This window comes from Columba livia, chromosome 25 (genome assembly GCF_036013475.1).
Source record: "Columba livia isolate bColLiv1 breed racing homer chromosome 25, bColLiv1.pat.W.v2, whole genome shotgun sequence".
Lineage (NCBI taxonomy): Eukaryota > Metazoa > Chordata > Aves > Columbiformes > Columbidae > Columba > Columba livia.
The window spans coordinates 4373297-4391876 of NC_088626.1; the positions used below are offsets into that span (position 1 = coordinate 4373297).

At 50.1% G+C, this 18580-nt stretch overlaps 1 protein-coding gene across 4 annotated transcripts in view; it reads right to left on the reverse strand.

Annotated features, from left to right (window-relative positions):
- Window positions 1-6487: 6487 nt before the first annotated feature.
- GFPT1 (glutamine--fructose-6-phosphate transaminase 1) overlaps window positions 6488-18580 on the reverse strand; it is a 45776-nt gene continuing 33683 nt past the window's right edge. For 2 of the 4 annotated variants that reach the window (XM_065040683.1, XM_065040681.1), the window contains one exon: window positions 13211-18103. In XM_065040683.1, the coding sequence (XP_064896755.1) occupies window positions 18059-18103 (45 nt within the window). In that variant the 3' untranslated portion in view covers window positions 13211-18058. Of the gene's footprint in view, window positions 7030-13210; window positions 18104-18580 lie in introns of those variants that run through there. The other 2 variants (XM_065040682.1, XM_065040680.1) reach the window with 2 other exon arrangements.

Genomic DNA, 18580 nt, shown 5'->3' on the forward strand with positions numbered 1-18580 from the left:
AAAAGCTGGGAAAAATCCTCTGAGAAAGAGATTTTTTGACTCCTCTTGGCTCTGCAGTGTCTGCATTCAGATACAATTAATGTCCATCTCCAAAGCTCCAGACTGGCCTGAAGCTGAGGAGGATGCTGGTTTTGTTTCTTGGTTTTAAGGTTGGGCTCGCAAGCACCGCGACGAGCTGCGATCTTTTTCAAATGAAATCAGAAATCAGCTGCTTGCATCCTGCTTTGGCCCCAGCATTCCAATGCCTGCTGGTGTTTTTTTGGTGTGACTTGGGGATTAGAGCTGCAGGCAGAGCTGGAAAATCACCAGCAGCGGGGTCGGGGATCGAGCTGTGCGTCCACACAGGAGCAATTTATTGGGGACAGCGAAGGGGAAGCAGCGGCTGGTTTGGGAAGAGCCTCTGCTGCCAACAGAGGCCGATTCCAGGTTTGCCCCTGGAAACCACAGCAAGTCCTGCACCCGGGGGATTTCACTGTGTGCGTTTAACAGGGACGGTGTTTCTGGACGTCCCCTTCACTGCTCGTGGCTGAGCGAAGTGCTTCACCCTCCCTACCCAGAATGGCATAGCAGGCTCTCTGGTAACTACGGCAACGGCAGATGTGGAAAAAATATTAGGGATGGATCGCAAGTATTTTTAGCTGTCTGTAATGCAGCGCAGCAGCAGGGAGCCAGCACGAGAGGTATGGGCAGCGTTTCCATTGGCTGCCAGGAAAGACCCCATAGGATAAATATTGGGAATGTCTGTTTTGATGTCATACAGTGTGAATTTGATGGCAGTTACTTTTTTGGGGGGGTAAGACTGGTGTCTGCGTGTGTGCGCGTGGTACACGGTTGGCTTAAAGTAATAGTGATTACAGATGCCTATTTCACGGGCTGTCATGGAAACCGGAGAGATCTGCAGTTGCTAAAAGTGTATTGAAATAACAGTAGTGGCATCAGTTTGGGGATTTTGTTTTGCTTTGTTTTTTTAACAGACCATCTCAGAAGGTCAAATTCTGAATTCATTCTCACTTATCTGCCTCTGTTCCTGGCTGGGTAGGGTCGTGGATGGCTTGGGCCAGACTGCTCCCCAGCCTGCATGAGATCAACTGGTGACAATTATTAGCTCAGAGTGGCTGCAAAATACAATAAGGTGTGTGTTTGTTTTTTGTTAGAGAAGGATGTGAAGGTAAATAACCTGCCACGGATGAAAGAGGTGGTTGTGGGCAGAGCTATTGCATCCTTAGGCATGACGACAAACCATTGTTTTCTTCTTTTCACTCGTAGCAGATCTTATAAGCTGCTTTTTTAGGAGACCATCATTTGCACTGACGCAAACAATGCAGTGGGTTAGAAATGCGGTTTTAATTCTTGAACTGAGAGTGCACTTGGCACCGTCAGCCCTCAGAGGTAACAAAACCAGAAAACATCCTCAGTAATATTGTTCGTGGTCCCTCTGGCTTTGCAGAGCAATGGGACCTTCCTGGCCAAGGTCAGTGATGTTCTGAAATAAGGGTCCCTTGCAGTTTCCTTCCCTGCAGCACAAACTAGTCTGAGGGTGCATCCATCTCTCTCCAGTGACTGGCAATGCCACCCACTTGCTGCTTGAGACGTAAAATTGGAGCTCAGGTGACTGGAATAACAGGTTACAATTAAAGCCTTCTTTTAAAATACTTAAAACCTGGCTGTTTGCTGCCTCGCAAGCTGTTTCCAGCTGGTGCACATTATTTGGCATTTATGGTTAATGACTCAAACCAGGTGTTACACATGTACACTGAAGAGGTTTGTGCTCCTGCCCCTGGCTTTGGGCTCCTCATGGTGCCTGTGTCCTACAGCCTTGGAGCAGGACCTGGGGCCAGGTTCTTCACCAATGCCATCTCCTATAGCTTCACCTCGGTTCCATTCCTATTCTTTTAGGTCTGGCATGACTACACAGTTTTTTAGGGGCTTTTTGAAAAAGAAACCCTGGATTGGTTCCTGTTAACAGATTGCTGGTTCTTTTAATATCCAAACATTTCCCTACAGCAGGCAGGGGAAAGTTTGGGTAATGCTGCAAATATGGAGGTAACTCTATCTACTTATCTGAGGCCAAATTGGCAAGGTTTTAAAGAATGCCCATTAGCAATGGAAGACATCAGAGATAGTGACTAAGCAAGCTCTGCTCTGGCTGCTAATCGCGACTGGATGCTGTCAGTACCCCATCCCGTCTCGTTTCCATGCAAAGGCCAAGCAGACAAAGGAGTTCCCTGTTCAGGGCTGGTCTGTCTGACATGTGGGAATAAATGAAAGGCAAATGTTAAAGGGGAGCGAGTGCTTGGGTTTTCTTCTCAAAGCCAAAAGCTTCCTGAGAAGCATCTCAGAAGAGGGAGGACCTGTGTCAGTAACTGTATCCTATGATCTTAAAGTCCTCTGCAGACTGTGAGAACTCCCCAAACTGATTATTCTGGGGCACAGTGTGAAGTGATAGTACCACAGTATCTTGATGCATGTGCTGGATATAATTTGTTCTCATTTCACCGTGCAGGCCACACGTGTGCTGTTGCCTGTTCAGTGCAGGTAGGAGAGGCCGCGGCAGCGCTCGGAGCTTTGAGACGCTGGTACAGCAGGACTTGGGCCAAACAAGCACTCTAGGATTTAGACCTTGATCTATAGGATGCCATAGAAGGGAATCTGGCTCCCTTTGCAAAACAGCTTTTGATTTTTCTCTTGGCAAGAGCTTCACTTTGTCTCCAGATATATCATCAGTCTCTTGTGTGTTCCAGCTGTGACTCCATACCCATGCTTAGAGCTTTTCAAGCCTGGACTTTAACAACAAATGTCCTCATAAAACAGAAGGGCCTCATGTGCGATATATACCAGACAGCTGAAACAGGCGCGTGTGTGAATGCCAGAGAAATGCCACGTTCACTTCATGCCGCCCATCTTCCACAGAGGAGCTGCTGCGAGCAGGTTGTGAACAGCAGGTTTGTGCCTGGTGTTTCTCTCCTGTTCTTGCAGCTGTTTCAACAGTCAGAAAGCACCAGGGTGATACACAGGGGGTGCCCACAGCCTGCGCTGTGCCCTGGCTCACCCTCTTGGAGGTGTATTTGCAGATCCCCATTCTGGTGCAGAGTGAAGTACCATCACACACCTTGTAGCCTGCGGTCTTAGGGCCGAGTACCCTCAGTGTCTGGCTGGCATAAATTGGAGGGGTCCTGCGTCACCGGCTGTGCCTTTTTCTAGCACAGATTTTCCTCTTTGCTTAACTCACCCATCCCCATCTCTAGCATGGACAGAGTTTGTGCGGTGCCATCCCCAGCGTCTGCGTTGCAGTGATCCGGAGAAGGGCCTTGTGTCTGGAGGAGGCTGTGAATGCTGGGCCGTCCTGCCCCTCGCTGCTCTGTGGGGATTTTTGCCTGAATAAGGGCTGTAGGATTTGGCCTTTGCTTTATACCTCTTCAAAATGATTTCTTACTGAAACAATTTGGCTGAAACAGACGCCAGCTGCGGCCAAGGGCTGGACCACCCAGGCCACCGGCCTAATCCGCTGTGGCACATTTTTACATTCCCACAACATAAAATTAAATAAATAAGAAACAGACCAGAATGTGAGAAACAAAAAAGAAGGCACGAACTGCTGGAAACGCGCCAGACAATCCATGGATTCAGTAGGATAAATGCAGATCTTGATCGGAACAGTAGGTAGGGAGCACAGTAGCTTCTGAGATCTTTCAGTACTTTGGTGTTAGCAGGCAAAGGTCATAAGAACATAATAATCTAGATTTAGAGACAGAACCGGACTGTTGCAAACGCCTCTGAGCACCAGAGGCAGGAATGAAAGGGGGTGAAACTAGTTTAACCAAATCGCTGTGCTGGATTGCCAAGGACAAACCCCAATGCCCCCGTGTCCCCCGACTGGTGCTGAGAGGGGCCACGATCCCGGGGCAGCACATCTGGGGATGGGGCAGCACATCTGGGGATGGGGCAGCAGTTTCGGGGGCACAAGGGCCCCATGGAGCTGCAAACCCGCTGGCGGTGCCCATGGTGTTTGCAGGGCAGAGCTGTCTGCACACAGGCAGGGATCCTTCTTGGACATCTTCTCCTTTGTCCCTGTTTACTGCAGTATTTAACAGGGAGGGCTGTGCTGATGAAAATCCAAAGGGGAATGTTTTCCCTAAAAAGTAATTCAGGTTTGGGCTTTAACAAGTGAGCTTTAGTTGTTTTATTTATTTAAAAAAACAACAACATATTATTTACCTGAAAAAGCAAACAAGTCACATCTCTCGCACTTGATATGCTGCTCCTGTTTAATCTTTGCCCCTCTCCTTCCCATGGATTTCCTGTCCAAAAATTCCTGCCTTCTCTTTTTCGCTTCCTTTCCGCCCTTGTTGGAACGTGATTTGATCACAGCTAACTGCACTGGGGAGACACGCAGGACTCATTTGCAATGGTGATGTGTGTCTGTCTATTTGCAGCCAGCACCATGCTACATCCCTTTGCTGCAAGCTCAGGATGTTGGTTTGGGTGGGATTTTTGTTGTTTCTTGCTTGGTTGGTTTTGTTTGTTTCACTCTTGCCTCATTTTCTGCGGAAGAGATGAAAGAGCTGAGCTGTGCTGAAAGCCGTTTCCACACTCACCTCCCTCCTTGGAAGGGTTTGCAGCTGGGGGTGGGACGCTGTGTGCTGCCCGGTTCACAATGCTGCAGTTTGCTAATGCATAAAACACTGCAGGATTCCACAGCTGGTTCCCATGCTTCGGGGAAGACAGGAACACACCGGGGCTGTTGGAGGAGCTATGGGGCTGTCAAAAAGGGGGCACGTTGTCTCCTTGCCCAGCTGCTCAGGTTTGCAGCAGGAGCGGATCTGCTGGTTGTGCTGTTGCTGCAGACGCGCTGGAGCAGGAGGCGCCGCCACCGCCGTCGGAGACACTTCACTGTGCTTCAGCTTTGTTGGGAAGCATCACGGCTTTTTCCAGCTTTGCTTTGTCGATCTAATTTAGGCTGGTACAGTCTGGAAAGATTTTTGCTCTGTATTGATTTTTTTTTAAAAAGCATTTCAATCAGGGGAGCAGATTTGTGCCAGATTCGCCTCGTGGTGTCTGTGAGCGAGAGTTGTGCAATGGGGACCGATGCAATGCCGCAGAATGAAGTTCAGCTTGTTTATTTAGGCCTCTGTGCCATTCTTTTGAAAACAGCGTAAATTTACTGTCACATACACACAACTGTCCTTTATTATCCTAAAATGTGCCTCTGGCAAGCAGCAGCCGCTCTTGTTCGGACGGCAGGACGAGCGCGGCCGGTGGGGGCTGAGGTGGAGCTGGCCGTCCTGGCGCTGACGTGCGGGTGGGATCTGGTGGCACGGTGACCCTGGGCTGTCACCAGAGCTCTTCCAGCCCCACGTCCCCTCTCCAAAGCCTGAGCCAATCTTGCTGAAGCAACCAGGAAGATTTTCCCCTTCCCGCAGTGTCTTACATCAGCCCCCAGTGCCCGTGCACATCAGTGTTATGAGTCAGGCAGAAAACTCATCTACTGGCTTTCAGTGCATTTACCTCTGCGACGCTGCTGTAATTAATATATGCAATAGGCTGACGTCTGCTAAAGAATGAGCTTTGTCTGCATGTCTTTCAGTCTTATTGCGTGCCCTTGATCTGGAGGCACAATTGCCTGCGCAGCTCCCAGCCCAGGGCAGCCAAACATTGCAAGCAGCATTTTGGATTCACAGGATCGCTGTGATTCTGTGATTTGGTGCCTGACTGAGCGTCCCGGGTTGTATTTAAAAACAGAAAAGCTTGATCTTTCACTCCAAAAAGCTGTGAGCAGAGGGAGGCAAGTGATGGCTCCCAACTATTGCCTCGAATCACACCAACACCTCCTTCACTTCCCACCAAGATCTGTGTTACCAAAGCTCTGAGTGCTTTGCAAAAGAGCTTTGGTCCTGAATGTGAGTGCTGTGTGTGCAAAATGCTCATAGTGCTCACAGCTAAATAGGCTGGGCGAGTCCTGGTTGTTTCTGGGGTAATAACAGCCAGATAGCGACAATCTGGGACCAGGCGGGGTCTGGGGTTATTCTGGCTGGCTTGGTGCTTGATACCTTCAGGGATTCATAACTCGCTGGGTTTCTAGCAGTGGGATCTTTATGCCTCTGCAAACCAGAGCTCAGGGCTCTCCAGCTCTGTCCTCAGCCCGTCTGTGCCCACAGTTACTCTGAGCAATGTTCCACATGGGACCAAGAGGCATTTCTTGGTGTCCCCCCGCAATGTGAACACCAAGCCACCCTTCCTCTGCCTCTTGTACTGTTTTTGTGGTTTTCTAATCTAATCATATGGAAGGCAGTGCTTTTTCCCCACTCCCAGGAGCTTGCCATAGACGTTTCAGCAGGTTTGGGGGGGTTTTGTGGTGGGCTTTTTTTGGCTATCTATTCTTGTTTGCGCGGGTCTGGTGTGTTAAACACACAAAGTGGGATGCAGGGCACTGGGCATCCCCATCCAAAGTGGGATCCAGAGTTTTGTGACAAAGCCATCACAAGGACTAAAGGTCTAGCTGTCTATATAAGACACATCCTCGCCATGCAGGCTAGAAATTCAAGTCAAAGTAACACAGACTTCAGCCATCAAAATTGTGATTAAACAGGGAAAGAAAAGGGGGTGGGGGGAGGAGTAACGAACTTGGCTTTGTTTCTTGGGCTGCAGAAACCATTCAAGACAAGACAAACTGGCATCTCCAAAGCAGAACGCTCTTCTTTAAAATCCAAGACATCTTTGGTGGCTTTTATTGATAAAAACCTAAAACCAAGGCAAGTGCAAAATGCAACCAGCAAGTAATCTGCGACTGTCGCTTATCCGGGGAGGGGGGATTCTGTGCCTTAGTGCAAACCCCTCCAGTGTGGGTGCCAGCCTGTGCAGAGCGGCGCTCACTGCGGGCAGGGAAGGTGGCAGCACGGGGACGTTGTTCTGGCTGCTGGCAGCTCACCCCCCTCGCTCCTGCTCCTTGAAGCTCTGGGATCGCGGCACCAGAGGCGAGTTGCTCACGAAGCGGCGGTGGCATCAGTCTCTGGAGGCGGTGATGCGATCCACCTGCAAAAAGCAGAGGCAGCGTGAAGAGAACAGCCCTGCGCCGACACCGGGAACGGGGGCTCCGCCAGGCAGGAGCAGCGTGGGGTTTGAAAAAGCCCGGAGATAAGGGTATCTGCTTTCTGTGGTGTTAATTCTGGCCTTAAACAAAGGAGGACTTTGTGTCTGCCGCATAAGAATCCAGACTCGGTGGGATTACTCACTGTAACTGAGATACTACGGGAAAAACTCTGCATGATGGGCGGGTTAATCCGTGCTCTCAAGGGGACTGTGATGTAGCCTATTTCCACTTCTCTTTCTTGCCGATTTGTGAGGCTAACGCCGCCTCCTCGGCACCTTTGGGACCGCGGTGGGAGTTTGCAAAGCTGTGCAGCCCTATGGGGGGAAGTCGGGTGTGTGTGAATCAGAGATTGTATTTTTGGGACAGCGAGATACGGTCGCTGTTGAAACACTGCAGGGCAGGCTGGAAATTGGGTCATTTGCTGCAAGTCCAGCACTGAAACAGGTCTGGTGTCTGTGGAACAACCTTGCACGGGGCCCCTGGCAAAGCGGCGGCTCTGGACGTACCAAGAGTTGGGGGCAGGAGCTCCCAGACTCCTGTGGGGACTCATCCCTTACTTGGGGCTTTTCTACCTGTTCCCATCCTGGGAAGCAGCATCCACCTGGGCTACGTGGGCTTAGGAGCAGCTGTATTCTCCCTCTGTGCTTTTTCCAGCCATAGAATAATGGCAGATATTTCCCTTTGGAACAGAACTTAATAGAGTGCTTTCCAGAGTCACTGAAACAAGCAGAAAATGCCAAAGACCACAGCATCCCCAGGCTGCTGAGCCCTTCTCCCAACCCAATGTTCCTACTGATGAGAAAAGTGTCTTGGAGCTGATGTTTCCATGGTGTTAACGCCCAGGTCTCGCTGCAGTTTTTTCCTATGCTAATCGCAGCCACCCACATCTACTCAAGAGCAGTTTTTCTCGGAGCTGTGACCAGTGTAGCTCCAGTTACCCACAGCCCTCTGGCTGCTGGCCTGCTGCAAACCAGCCGCTCACATTAAATTGAAGACAGCTACAAATAAACTACTTGCTTTATTGCTTTTTCGTGCGGGCATTTGCCATGATGCCACTTAGACATGTGGCGACACAAACAGGAGGGGTGAAGCGTTGAGCTCCAGCATGTTTTCTAGAGAGATGTGACGGATTGGGAGCTGCCACAGGTTCGGGAGCAGGTTTGAGCTCTCGCTTTGTCTCGGCTGCTCCCCAAGAAGCCGCGGTTGCCTTTCGGTGACACCTCACGCTGCACAAAGTGGCATCTAGTGACTAGGTTCGAATCTAGAGGAGGAAGGGAAAGGCCAGATGTCCCTTTCTGGATCCAGCAGTTGATCCAGAGGGGATGGCGCCCCGGCCATTCACGACGTGACTGTCACACACTCTCTGGAGCTTGGAGGAGACTGAGGGGGGACTCATTCATGTTTCCAGATATCTAAAGGGGGAGTGTCAGGAGGATGGAGCCAGGCTCTTCTCGGTGACAACCAGTGATAGGACAAGGGGTGATGGGTTCAAACTGGAACACAGGAGGTTCCACTTAAATTTGAGAAGAAACTTGTTCCTGGTGAGGGTGGCAGAGCCTGGCCCAGGCTGCCCAGGGGGTTGTGGAGTCTCCTTCTGTGCAGACATTCCAACCCGCCTGGACACCTTCCTGTGTAACCTCATCTGGGTGTTCCTGCTCCATGGGGGGATTGCACTGGATGAGCTTGCCAGGTCCCTTCCAACCCCTGACATTCTGGGATTCTGTGACACGACGTGGCTGTTCTGTAGACTCAGGTCAGACCTATGGAGAGGAGGGGGATGAGAACTGCTGCTCTCCTTTAGCAACACAGTCAGCGAGGGGTGTAACGCACACTCGCACAGCAACCTGTGGCTCCTCAGTGTGCTTCTGAGGGAGTGTTTCCTATACACGTAACTCCCAGCTTTCTGCAACGTGGAATTCCCCCCAGCATGGCTGGCAGCACAGGCTTGATGTTCTGTTAGTGGGAGGGTCATGAACCTGTCTTGGCGTGGGATGTGTGTCGTGAGTTTTCCCCGGACGGACCAGTCAGGGCTGTTTGGATAGAAGAGAATTTGAATTTTCAGCAGCATTTCTTGGAAAAGTGTGTCTTCCCAATGACAGGAGATGCTGCAAGAAATGCGGGAAGGAATGCGGGTCCGTGCCACAGCTGAGAGCAGCGCTGTCCGGGCGGTGACCGCGGGGCCGTTCTGTGTGTTCGGTGCTGCTCTTGCACGGCTCTCATGCTGCAGAGGAGGTTTTGCAGCTCAAGCTGTGTTTTCCCAGCACGGGTGTGCTGGACCGAGAGGCCTGAAGAGCAGCTTTGATTATGAAACCGACTTCAGGCACCTCGCTGGGCTTTGCCAGTGCAACGTGAGTCATCCTGTGCCGGCAGGCGGTGTCTCACCCATTGTGGGGTGCTAGAAAGCACCCGCTCGTCAGCTTGAGGAAGGCTTGTTCAAGCGCCCACTGGCACTGGAGGGGAGGAGAGGCGGCATCTCTTTCCTGGCAATGACTGTGGTGCCACCAAAGCGGGGAAGCTGATGGCCATGCCGTCAGTGTCCGAAGCCCCGCGGTGCTGGGGTGTAGAGATGGTCGGGGCAGAGCAGGCGCATCTGCTGCCGGCTCCCGCGCGTCCCCGGACACGCACCCGTCTGGTGCAGGATAACTGGGCAGAGACACAAATCATAGAATCGTTTCTGTTGGAAGAGACCCTCAGGATCATCGAGTCCAACCATAACCCAACTCCGGCACTAAACCTAAGAACCTCCAATGCCTTTTAAACCCCTCCAGGGCTGAGAGGAGCAGGGAGGCTTTAGCTGCGTCCCGTGCAGGTTTGCCGATTGCTCCCCTTAGCGGGAGCTGCAGTGTCGCTTCGGTACAGCCGAGCTGTGGGATTTGCCTGTCCAGGGTGATTTTTCTGCTGAAAAAGGTCTCAGGATGAGCTGCCACCCATTCTGCACGTGGTCCCAACGCGTCTCCTGATGCACGGGAGCCCTTGGGAGCCTAATTGGCTGCGGGACCGTGAGCGTCTCCAGCGTGTCTGGGCTCACCGCCGCTCTTGGGCTCCTGCGTTAACGCTGCTGCTCGCTGTCCAGACACAGGCGAGCAGCTTGTTTGTTTAAACTTGTTTCCATAGGAATTTGTAAGGACCATGGGAACATATTTTATTTGACCTAAACAATAAAGAATGAGACTGAGGAGGGGGGAAGGAGTCCCGGCACGTCTGATTTGTTCGTCTGATTTTTCTCTTAGGCCGGGTAACCTCCTCAACACTTAGTGGACTATCTTGGCAAGTCAGCTTACTTTTTTCTTCTTTGTTTTTTCAAATGCCTGCAATTGGTTGATAAATGCATGGAAACGGGTCAGGAATAGCGTCTTTTAAGTACACAAGGCAGCTTTTAGGTCAGAAACTCTGCTTTTAAGTCTGAGCTGGAGCTGCAGAGGCCGGTTTGTCCAGGTGTGCGCAGGCTGTCCCTCTGGTGAACCAGCTCACCGGCTCCGCAATCTCTCTGTGTTCGCCTGTGCCGCTAAAGTGGTACCAAAGAACTTTCCCTCTTGCTGCTCTGGGATAGACCAGCGATGCCTCCTGCCCGATCCAGAGCAACACGGGCTCCTGGGCTGCTGTGACTCCCCGAGGGGCAGGTTGTGGCGGCCCCAGGGGCAGTGATCGCATGGGGAGTTGTTGTAGCAGAGATGGGAGATGAAGCCGAGCTCTTGCAGCGTGTTGCTTGTTGGATCTTCCAAGCTGTAGGAGCTGGAAATGTGGCAAGACATGCTGGAAGAGCGGCCCAGCAAAGAGGGTGTGTGGGCAATGAGAAAGGCAACCGCTCAACAGTGCAACTGGCCAAGAGGAATTGCTGTCCTCATACAGTCTTTGTTAATGTTTCCCAGGGAGGCACATCAGCGGTCACTAAAGCCAGCGCCCCTAAATCCTCCTCATTAACGCTCTGAAGGCCAAGGGTGCTGAAACCACCAGGAGCTCAGGACCCACCAGCTCGGCAGGTCGGTCTGTCCCTGGGTAGCGCTGCCCTGAGCATTCCGGTCTCTGCACAAAGTGGGGGTGGTTCATTCCCTTTGTGTGTCATCTCCACACCACCACAACCAGGGTGGCCGGCTGCTTTCTGAGGGGGGGAAAGAATAGAAACAGCTTTCACCGCTTTCTGAGGTGTAAGGAACGGTCGCTTATCTCACAGCAGCCGATGGGGCTGATGTGTAAGAACAGCTCCACTGCTCCGGGTTTCTGTGCAATAGCAGCCTGTAAAAGGGAGTCAGTTTACAGGCAAACATCCCCTCTTTGTTCCTCTGGCAAAAACGTTGCAGTTCTCTTTCCAAACTTGTGCCCAAAACGGGGCTGGAGCAAGAAGTCCCTATAGCATACCCTATGGACTGTGCCCTCCCCATTGACAGTGAGTGACCTCTTGTGCAGGGCCAGGTGGCGTTTCTCCAGGCCCAGCTGCCACATGGGTGTTTGTGCAAGGGGCTGCAGGTGTGCCCTGCAGTGGGGAAAAAGAGTTCACCAGGGAAAACAGGCAGATGCGGTGTTGGATAAACACTGTGCCCAGAGTCCTGGCTGTGCACAGCGCTCCTGCAGCGAGGGCGAGCGCTGCTTCCCAGCAGAAAAGGCAAATATGGGTAAATTAAAGAGCTTCGCATCAATGCGTAGAGTCAGCAGCTGGGGGCTCAGCACTGAAGGCTGATGCGCCGTGGAAGTGTCTGAAGGGTGAATGTCAGGAAGCCAGTTGCTCTGCAACTGGGAGCGCTTGGAGCAGGGAATCTGCTGTAATCTATTCAAATCCAATGCTCATGCCCTCCTGTAAATCTCAGCTTTCAGGAGTGTATTAATCTTCAAATGTCATATTGCGTGAGGCCAACTGTATGTGGGATTGAAGAGTTTCTGTGCAACGGGCCTGCAGGTCTTTTGCCCCTTAACTGTTGTTAGGCGCACCAGGATTTAAGGCAATGGCTTTCTTGCACCCAGAGCTCAGGTCCGACTTGCTAAGGACCCTGGATGTGTCCCTTCGCATTTTTCTCACTGCTCTTTTCATTAGCTTAAGGTAAATGTGCCATATAGTGTATGTACTCAGATGGCAGTGTCCCTGGCGGTGTCCCACAGTTACCCCTGAGGATACAGCGTCCCTGCTTTTCAGAGCATAGGCCTTGGAATGTATTAAAGGGGTCCCCGTCCCCTCCCGGAGACAGCGCCGTGATGATGAGACTCTCCCTCCTCTGCTTTGTGGTGGACCTGGAGCCACCGTGGGAGGTTCAGCTTCCCCCGCTGAGCAGCTTTGAGCTGTTTAGACCCATTTTTCTTTATGACTCTAATATACTCTAGAACCATTTTTGCAGATCAGCACAAGCAGAAGTGGAGTCTTGCTCCCAACATCTGCATAGGCGCCAACTTTTATTGCAATACTAATGTGCGTTGTTTCAAGGCAATAAGCCTTAAAAAAAGTGGCATGGTGACCTTTTACTACTTCTACAGGAAAGGTGTTTGTGAGAGGAGCAAGGCCAAACTGCTCATGTCATCTAGGAAATGCAATGGTTGGTTGTGATGTTCTGCCCCTGGAGAGGTGAAGGTCCCTGAGGAAACGGATCCGTGAATGGCTCGGACTGGATGAGGGCTGGGATTTCAGACAGTCTTTTGTCGTTGTGCATTTCACTTACAAAGTCATCCAGGCATTTTCTAGACATGACCACCCCCTAAGCCCCCAGCTGTTCTCTTACAAGAATGTGCGCTTAATTGTCCTGTCTCAGCAGCTGTGTCTTAGTCCTTGCGAAGCAGCCTGTCTGCACGGCACCCAAACAGGCTCCTCCTTGAAAAACAAACCACGAGGGCTATTCACTAAGCCTGGCTCATGTATGGGCTGCGCTGACTGTGATAGACCTGGTGATAGAAATGAGAATTAAGGTAACAGCGACAGTTCTGCCTTAGGGGTATTTTATGGGCTTTCTTCTTGGTTAGTGGCAAAGCACAGTTAGGAAAGGGCAGCTGGAGTATATTCTATCTCAGACACGACAAAAAGCCTCCGGTGAGGAGAGGGGAGTTAAGCCCCATGTTTTTCTGCTCTGTACACACTACCCTTAAGTTTCACAGGGGTTACCTATTCCTCAACGGATTTAACTAAAGACCAGTAATTCCGTTTGGTTTATGTAGGGCACTTGATTTTATTCAAAGGGTGAGATACAAAAAGTAAGCAAAAAGACAAAACCCAAATTATAAAACACTACAGACAAAAGTAAGACATCTTCTGCGTACAGCACACAACAGGAAACAAGATACAGACTGGTCCCCACAAACCAAGCCAGCTGGATATGTACAAGCAAATAGACCTAGAAGGGAAGGGAGGGTGGGATTTGCCACTTCAAATGTCTATTTACGTAAACTGAATCGAAGGCAAATAGTTTTCTTTCCTTTTATTCGAACCAAAGACTGTGTTTCTTCTTCTTCCCGATTCTGAGGAGGAGGGACTCCATGTCTGAGGCGAGTTTGGTACGTTCAGGTAGGATCTAAAATTCGCCACAGCTAACCCCTGAGAGCTCCCTGCGCTGCGCTGCCGCCCGCTCCTGCTCCTGGGGTCGAACGCTGCTCGTGGCAGCTGGAGAGAGAAGCCTCCTTTTGCACTAGCGTGTTGGTCTTATGCCTCTAGATGTTTCATTCTGCAGCTTTACCAAATCTAGTGCGTCTAGGCTCGGCTTAAGGCTCCTAACTGAGCGTCGTGTCACATCCATGAGCTCCTTCCCGCTTGGCTCGGAAACTGTTCAGCTCTTTCCGTACAGAGGGGCTGAGATTTCACAGACAGGCTGTCAGGGCAACTTTCCGGCCAGAAAGGCGTCCCCATGCTCCTGGTGCAGAACCACCTCTGGGTAAGCCAGCACTAAAGAGGAGACGGCGCTCAGTGGGTCATTGTCGCACCTGACGAGGACACAGCGACCGAACGCTGGTTTGGGCTCTCGATGAGAATATGGAGACGGACGGGACTTACTGATGGGATACGCTCAGGAGAGAACTGCCTGTGGCCTTCAGCAGAGCCCTACGGGAGGAAGCCCCTTCTGACACAAGTAAATTCCACGTACAACTTCATTTCCCATAATCACCTTACTCGTGGTGTAGAATTAGTCTGAGATTTGTGCTGGGCCTGAAGTTCTCTGGCTTTTATCCCTAAGACCTATTGGCATGTGCGTCCCTTTAAGCCTCTGTAGACACAGATGAGGAAAACAGTCACTTAAATCAAGATAAATGCTGACAAAAGCACACAGTGGTAGGCAGCTGCTATTCCAAATGGCAAAGGCCTTGATCTGTATTTACCTGTGGCTGAATTTTAGTGACAGGGCTACTCCATTTTTAAACACCTCAATTAGGAAGGAGGGATTTTGACTGGCTCAGTAAGCAACACATTCATTTTGGAGAGCAGAAGACTGGCTGTTAATAAATATCACAAGACATTCTAAAGGTTTGCTAAGGAAAAAGAGAAACATCATCTGTTCATCAAAATGCAACACATCTAGACAAAAATGAGGTAAGGAAAGCTAAGGAGAGTCCTTTATACATTCTCACTTCACACAGGCATGGCAATTAACGACGAGATGCTTAACGGGTTCCCTACCATGCTCATCAGAGAAATTCTTCATAGCAAGTGTGCTCCGCAGCATCCTTTGATACTGAGCGTTACAGCATCGCACAGCCCAGCTGGGAGCAGCTCAACCTCTGCTTTGGCAGGCGGAGCTTTATACACGTCAGGCAGTTTGCTGGCAACTCGCAGAATGGGGTGAGCGCTACCTCGGCTTCTGCCAGTCAACAATCTGGCATGAGTTTAATGCCTTACATTACAAAAAATAAGGGTTTGTCTATCACAGCACAAAACCAAATAGCTCAGCAGTATCTCTACAGTTACACCCAATGTGAGAGTGTTTGACTTCTATTTCTAACTTAGACTCCTGTTCTTTGGTCCTCTTTGTATACAACTTTCATAAATATTTAACAGCCTGCGTTATTGGAGTTTGACTGAAGAACAACCTGTATTGTGACAGGGATGTCTCCCATCCTGCTCTAGGAGACTCGCTAAGCTAGCGGCCAATCATCTGTACAAGGCCAGATAAAGACAATGCTTGCTGCTCTTCGTCTGAGTGGAATAAGAGAAAAAGACCTTAAAATAATTCTCTCTCAGGGTTCTTTCACACGAGAACACGGGACGTGATCCTGCAGGTCCTTGTGTCCGTGTGCTGGGGGCGCAGGGGGACCCTGTCTGGGTTCTGTTCCTCCATGTGGAAGGTTTGCACAGTTTCCCTTCTCTTAAGGAAGCTGAGAGGAGGAGGAAGCGGAACCTTCAAATTGTCAGCACTGAACACGCGTCATGTTTTCCTTGAGGACAAGTGTTGCCTTCAAATGAAGCAGGAAAGCTTCTGGTCATGTTTAGGCAGAGACAGAGCTGCCAGGAGTCAGTGCCTCATAAGCAAATGCTGTATTGGCTGCTTCGTTCGTAGGCACTGGCAGCACAGGGTGTTCATAAGTTAATAATCTGAATGTATTAATAAACATACACATATTGGTTTGGAGAAGCTGTTACCAGGCATGCAGCATTTCATTCTCATAATAAAGATAAGCTTAGAGCTGAAGCTGAATAGTTACTGTGGTTTATATAAAATGGAATTGCTACAGAGCCCTGGGGCTGAGCAGCCTCAGCACCACGGCTGCCCCAAACGTCACTCGCTGCGAGCAGAACCGGCCCCAAAGGGCAGTACTGGGGCCTATATTATTAAATATATTCATTAACAATTTAGACGAGGGAATAGAGTGTACTATCAGCAAGTTTGCTGATGACACCAAGCTGGGAGGAATGGCTGACACGCCAGAGGCTGTGCTGCCATCAGAGACCTGGACAGGCTGGAGAGTTGGGCAGGAAAAACCTAATGAAATAGAACAAGGGCAAGTGTAGAGTCTTGAATCTGGGCAGGAACAACCCCAGGGTCCAGTATAAGTTGGGGAATGACCTATTAGAGAGCAGCGTAGGGGAAAGGGACCTGGGGGTCCTGGGGACAGCAGGGTGACCATGAGCCAGCACTGGGCCCTTATGGCCAGGAAGCCAATGGTACCTGGGGCAGGTTAGAAGGGGGTGGTCAGTAGGTCAGAGAGGTTCTCCTGCCCCTCTGCTCTGCCCTGGGGAGACCACACCTGGAATATTGTGTCCAGTTGTGGCCCCTCAGTTCCAGCAGGACAGGGAACTGCTGCAGAGAGTCCAGCGCAGGGCAACAAAGATGCTGAAGGGAGTGGAGCATCTCCCGGGTGAGGAAAGGCTGAGGGAGCTGGGGCTCTGGAGCTGGACAAGAGGAGACTGAGGGGGGACTCATTCATGTTTACAGATATCTAAAGGGGGAGTGTCAGGAGGATGGAGCCAGGCTCTTCTCGGTGACAACCAATGATAGGACAAGGGGCAATGGGTTCAAACTGGAACACAGGAGGTTCCACTTAAATTTGAGAAAAAACTTATTCTCAGTAAGGCTGCCAGAGCCTGGCCCAGGCTGCCCAGGGGGTTGTGGAGTCTCCTTCTGTGCAGACATTCCAACCCGCCTGGACACCTTCCTGTGTAACCTCATCTGGGTGTTCCTGCTCCATGGGGGGATTGCACTGCATGAGCTTGCCAGGGCCCTTCCAATCCCAAACATACTGTGATACTGTGGGACAGTCCCCAGCGCCGCGGTTGTCAACATGGTTCTTAGGGGACAGCAAACCACCTGGAATGTTCAGCAGTGACTGGCAAGCATTGTTTTATGCCTTGTAGCATTTTGGTTTTAATTTCTATGGTACGTGTGTAAAGCTAATTCAAAACCCATCAAGCTGATAGGAAAGTCACCTTTTTGCATTAGGAAATACATTGCTAACTGCCCTTTAATGACTTTGAAAGCGCCAGTGCTACGTCTTGAAGGCATATTTTCTGTGTAATTTCTGATTCTCTGCAAGCTTGTTATAAAACTCTAACACTTCTGTCGTGTCTATCGAGCCTTTTTTATCCCCTCTGGTTTTAAACCAGCTGAATTTGACACAAGTCACATACGAACTGATCCTAAACCAAGCAGCACCTGCACTTTGAGCGAGGGTGACACAGGGGGGAACTTTGTGTGACACGTTCAGGGCGGTAAGTGAAGCTGGTTCCTTAGGGTGTGTTTATAGTGCCCCAGTGCCCAGTTCAAAGGGACAAAATCCTCGACACAGTAAGACCTCCACTTGTTTAAGACCTAAACAACAGCAACGACGCACCAGGAGCACAAGCTGAGCACTGCTGGGAGTCCCCGCCGTGCTGAGCCAGCGAGGGGCGAGTTCCACGGGCACAACTACAGGTATACGCTGGGGTTACTCAGTGCGAGTAACCAACTCTACGAGATTGTCACTTGCTAGGTATTTGGCATAGATAAAATCCTTCTGAAGCAACGTTATTTTGTTATCACGTTTACCACGTGCCTAAAATACAGGAGGTTGTGACCGGTCAGTTGAATTCCCTTTTGTACATGAGGCAGAAATTTACCCCAAATGCTTGTTTACAGTTTTGCTCGCTGTTCAAATACCTGCACAAGCATGACCAGTAACAGCTCTTGTTCCAGTTGTATATTCTGGGATCCTGCTTCACTGCCTGAGAGCATGACAGGTAATTCATTCCATGGTTTCTCATCAACAACTGGAATGAGCCACAATGGATAAGAAACAATGACATTATCTAAAAGTAAAGCGGAGGGCCCCTTCCCTAGAAGACTCAGTAATCTTTAAAGAAAACCATTTAACATCTTTCGTGGAAGCCTATTGTTCAAAAAAACCCAAAACTATTGACATAGCATGTGGAATCAATTTGACAATCACTAATGTAATGGAATCACGGTGATCTTATACAGAAACAATGATTTACCAAAATAAGATTTACCTAGGGGTCTTTAAAATCAAGTTATTTTGGTACCAAAAAAAGTCTTTCATTTAATTCCCCTTTGCCCCTATGAGTCAGATGATCTTTCACTCTACAGTTACGGACTTGGCCAGATTTCTTGGAAAATCAACCTGCAGAGAGGGAGGAGAAAGAACACGCTTGTGAGTATTTACACACTTTGTGTATAACTTCGTAACGTGTGGAACGTTTGTTCTGCATTTAAACTGAAAACAACTGAATATATTTCCATGTTAATTTAGGATAACGGGTGTAGAACAAGTCCATCAACCTCAATTGTTACGACTCCACTGTCAAGAACTAAAGAATCATTCTCTTTATCCTGCACGGTTACAGTGCTCACGTGACACAAGGTCACTGCGATAAGGGGTCGAGGCCGCTGACTGTACTAAGATCAAATACCGAACACAGACTCAAACATCCTTCTGTGGGTCGTTACCTTCCTGCCAGCCCTCCAGAAGCTGCACTTGTACCAGAAACCACACGTCCCAACTCAAGCTGCGCAAGATTCGGCCGGGTGTGCTAGACTGCCTTCCGGTTTTGCTCACAAAAGCATCTGCTGGCTCTGCCATTGAACCTGCTCCTTCCAG